At 26.5% G+C, this 5000-nt stretch overlaps 1 protein-coding gene across 2 annotated transcripts in view; it reads left to right on the top strand.

The window, feature by feature from the left end:
- Positions 1–4609, top strand: part of LOC118440398 (inositol hexakisphosphate kinase 2-like) — a 25656-nt gene extending 21047 nt beyond the window's left edge. The window contains exon 7 of one of the 2 annotated variants that reach the window (XM_035863369.2): positions 3100–4609. In XM_035863369.2, the coding sequence (XP_035719262.1) occupies positions 3100–3865 (766 nt within the window). In that variant the 3' untranslated portion in view covers positions 3866–4609. The remainder of the gene's footprint in view (positions 1–3099) is intronic. The other variant, XM_035863368.2, reaches the window with a different exon arrangement.
- The last annotated feature ends 391 nt before the right edge of the window (positions 4610–5000 follow it).

Genomic DNA, 5000 nt, shown 5'->3' with positions numbered 1-5000 from the left:
AATGTGCTTTAACATGCTCGCTAATTTTCTTTCCTTTTTTTTCTTTCTTTCTTCTTTCTTTCTTTCTTTCTTTCTTTCTTTCTTTCTTTTTTTAACTGTATTTAAGGTATATGAATAATATTTATTATATAGATAATCGCTTTTTTAACCTTGTTTCAAATGCATATTTACATACAGGATAGAATTTATGATTATTAATTTGAACATTTGAGATTGTGATCTTAACATAATCATGCGTTCAATGATGTATGTAAAGATGAACACAAGAAAATTCTTTTTTTGTCCATTTATTTATTTATTTTTATTATTTCTTTTTTTTTTTGTTTTTTCTTTATCTTTATCCTTTTTTCCCTTTTCTGTTTCTTTTTCTTTTTCTTTTTTTTTTTTTATAGTTCAAACACGTTTTTTATGACATACATGTACATACATTATTTAAACAAGGCATGTATAAATCATTTATATATGAACACAAAATGTATAAATTATTTTACATATAAATTATTTGTATAATTTATATGTATGTGTATATGAACACACATACGTACACACACATATACACACACATAAATATACACAACAAGCCTCGTTTCTTAGTACATAAAAATTTTATGGAAACGAACTTGTTGTTTTGTCAAATTATTACCTAAATAGATATTTTTAAAGAAGAAAAAAAAATGGCATGTTTAATTTTAATCATTAAATTCCATCTTGAATGTATTATTATTTCGGTATTGTTGCTGCTATTGTTGTTGTTAATGTTGTTATATTGTTGTTTTTATTATTGTTTGGTATTGTTGTGGTGAATAAGCAATATTACTTATCTTTTTCTCTCCTCTTCTTCTTCTTCTTTTTCTTCTTCTTCTTCTTCTTCTTCTTCTTTTTCTTCTTCTTCTTCTTCTTCTTCTTCTTTTTCTTCTTTTTCTTCTTCCCCTTTTCGACAATGAAGACAATAAAAAGAGAAATAAAATATATTTTGAACAATATATTACGAGTGGATCTGTTTTTATTTTGTTGATTTTTTTATTTTTATTTCTTTTTTTTTTTTTATTCTTTTATTTTATTCATTCATTTGTTCGTTCGTTTCTTTTTTTTTTTTTTTTCTTTTTTTTAAATTAAAAAAAAATTTCTAATTCTGTTGCTTCCTACGGCATTTGTGACGTATGTACGTATGATGACGTATTCAATTTAACGTCGATTATACATAATACATATTTACATCATATATATATATATATATATATATATATATATATATATCGACTTATCGCTAATCGTAATTAACTTTCTATCGAACGATACTTTAAAAGCGATGACATCGATTAGTCATTGCTCTTAACCTCTTTACTACGTCATCACTTTTTATCGATATACATATATACAACGTGAATCAGTCGAGAGGAAATAAATTATCGACATCGTTTATTCTTTTTTTTTCTTTTTTTTTTTTCTTCTAAGTTCAACATCATATATTTCTTTTTTTTTTTTTTAAGATACGTGATACATGAAATTCGATATACGTACACATATATATATATATATATATATATATATATATACATATATACGCTGCAAATGAATAATTGTTGAACTAATGCCAAGATTTGTATAATGTGAAAAAGATTTTATATCGATATTTTTATATGTGATCGTATATAATCGATAATCGAATCGATGATCGATAGACAGACAATTGAGAGATATCATGTGAAATCATTTTTTGATAATAATCGTGATATATCTCTTATTATAATATTAATCGTAATAAATATAAATATATATATATATATATATATATATGCGCATTCAACAAATATATATATATATATATATATATATATATGATCGAGTTTTATGTACTTATGTGTAAATAATATCAGTTAGTATATTGAGATAATATAAGAAAGTATAAGTAAGTGAACCTTGCAAATGGGTCGTGTTTAATTATCGATCATTTTCTTTCTTTATTTATTTATTTATTTTCTTTTTTATCTGCTAGAATGTCAGGCGTTGTCCTTTGGCATTATTTAATCTCGCATAAACTCGTTTATATTTTAATTTATTTTACTTTACTTTTTTTTCTTTCTTTCTTTTTTTTTTTTTTTCTTTTTTCTTCTCTAATCTCTCACACATTATAAACGTGTTCGATAATATTCATCTTTTCGAGAGATATTACGTGTCACAATAATTATTTGACAGGAAAAAAAAAAGAAAAAAGAAAAAAAGAGAAGAATTGAAAATGTACGACGTGAAAAAAATTTAGATTTTTTTCTAACCTATTTTTCTCTACAAATTCTCGATCATCGTCACCGTCATTGTCATTGTCATCGTCATCGTCATCGTCATCTTCGTCGCCTTCATCGTTGTCTTACAAAATCATTGATTTGAAAAAAGCATTCTATGCATTATTATATTTTCATGTTTTTACAATGTTATTAGAAATGTTTCCTTTATTTTCGTATATATGTATATAGCTTATATTTATATATATATAAAAAAAAAAAAAACGAAATTAATATAGCAAACGAATAAGAGAAGCAATCAGGAAATTTATCTGGCACGAAACGTGTATCCAACATGTTCGTAACTTTTGACACGTATATTCATGATTAGATTTGATCTTTCAAGGGGGGAAAAAAAAAAGAAAAAAAAAATGCAGAAGAAAAAAGAAAAGTTGCCAAAGGCAAAACATTATTTACCATGTAAATATTGTTTCGAAGTTAACGATACTTTTCTCACTTAACAGTGTATCTTTTACGATCCGTTTGATAAGAGAAAAGAGAGAGAGAGAGAAAACAAAAGGAAATCAAAAAGAAAACATTAAACGATCGGATTTTTTAATTTTATGCATGTAACAAAAACTCTGTCGAACATGTTTGTACACGTTTATTTCAAATGATTTAGGAAAAAGAAATTACAGAAAAAAAAAAAAAAAGATCGCGATAGACACGAGAATAGAGATCGGCTGAATAAAAAAAAAAAAAACGCAGGGAGAGAGAGATAGATAGATATAGAGAGAGAGAGAGAGAGAGAGAGAGAGAGAGAGAGAGAGAGAGAGAGAGAGGGAGAAAAAAATGATAACGTGTGCTAAAAATTTTTCAGTTCGTTGCTTATAGTGTACGAAGGATATCAAATAGAGGAATTCACAACGCACAGACATACAACGTCCCTTAGAGTCGAGGAGGAATCTAATGACTTGAGTTTCATGGAAAATACACCAGGCGTTTCGGATACATGTTACGACGCTGATACGAGCAATAATTCAACGGATTATAATTTATTGGCACACGAGGAAGTAAGCCAAGCAGCATTGCACCGTGGTTTTGGTGAGGCTGCCGCGAGGGGTGCTAAAAATACAACAGCATTTTATCCGGTTAACGAGGAAACCGTTTTTATGGATCCACCACCAAGTTTGATCAATACAGTTGTCCAATCGTCGTCATATGACAATTGGATGTTGTATAGTAGTAGCAGCGGCGAGGATTATTGTTTTGGTCAGCACATAGCTGTAAATTCGGAGGACACAAGTTCCGACATTGATATTAGAAGTGAATGCGCATTGAAACGTAACAGGCATAAACATCGTTTGCGTTCTTACGACGACGTTGAACAGGATCAAGACGAGTTAAAGCCAACCAGCATCTCGAAAAGATTCCGTGTTAAAACTGAACAAACAACGACGGCCTCAGTGCAAGATGCCATGGTTGATGTTAGAATAATAGACTTTGCACATACCACCTTTGGGCGGAGCAGTTTAGCTTTGGCATGTAATTCGAGCTCGATGGTACACCAAGGTCCCGACTGTGGTTTTCTTACCGGTTTGGATAGCCTAAAACGATTGCTAATGGAGATATTGACTGAAGGTTGAATACCTTGTCATTTTTGGAAACGATGATGACTATTATCGTGACTATATAAACAAATAAATAAATAATATACACAAATATATATATATATGTGTGTGTATTAGAGAGAATACGAAATCTCTTTTATCGATAATAGAAAAAAGAAATATAATAAAAAATAAAATAGGGAGAAGGGTATAAAAAATGCAAAATATGGTTGCAATATTTATTTTTGGACTTTCGAAAATGAAACCAGACACGATGATCGTCATTTTTCGAAACGATAGTTTAATGGGGGGGGGGGAGTAGTAGGTGGAATGGGGATGCATGAAAAAGAATATAAAAGAAAACTTACGTAATAGTAAGAGCGCGTGAAATCGATCAACGACAAGATAACAAATTGAATAAAAAATAAAAGCAAAGTAAAGGAAAGAAAAGAAAAAAAAAATATATATATATAAATAGATATTAAAAAGAAAAAAAAATAGATAAATAAATAAATAAATAAATAAATAATAAATAAAACAAATAGAAGGAAATAACCGAAGATGTTCTTCCGATGAGAAGAGCGGCGTTAGAGTTCAATTAGAGAGTAGAGCGTGTGTACATAATATAATTTCTAAAAAAAAAAGTTAAAAAAATAATAATAACAATAACAAGAACAACAACAACAACAACAACAATAATAATAATAATAATAATAATAATAATAATAATAATAATAATAATAATAATAATAATAATAATAATAATAATAATAATAATAATAATAATAATAATAATAATAATAATAATAATAATAATAATAATAATAATAATAATAATAATAATAATAATAATAATAATAATGATAATAATAATAATAATAATAATAATAATAATAATAATAATAATAATAATAATAATAATAATAATAATAATAATAATAATAATAATAGTAATAATAATAATAATAAAAGATAAAAAGAAGCAGAATTTCGAGAATTTGTGTATGTATTTTGTAAGAAATTATAATGCAAAAATCGCGCGTTTTTTCTCTATATAAAATATAAATTAGTTTCAAGTATTTTATGTATATATATATATATATATATGTGCGTACGTGTTTGTGTGTATGTATATATATATATATAGCTATATATATGCATGCATGTATGT

This window comes from Vespa mandarinia, chromosome 7, assembly GCF_050613455.1.
Source record: "Vespa mandarinia isolate Hongniang chromosome 7, ASM5061345v1, whole genome shotgun sequence".
In the NCBI taxonomy this organism is placed as follows: Eukaryota; Metazoa; Arthropoda; class Insecta; order Hymenoptera; family Vespidae; genus Vespa; species Vespa mandarinia.
Note: the sequence above shows the minus strand (reverse complement) of the source record. Positions and strands in the feature narration are given on the sequence as shown.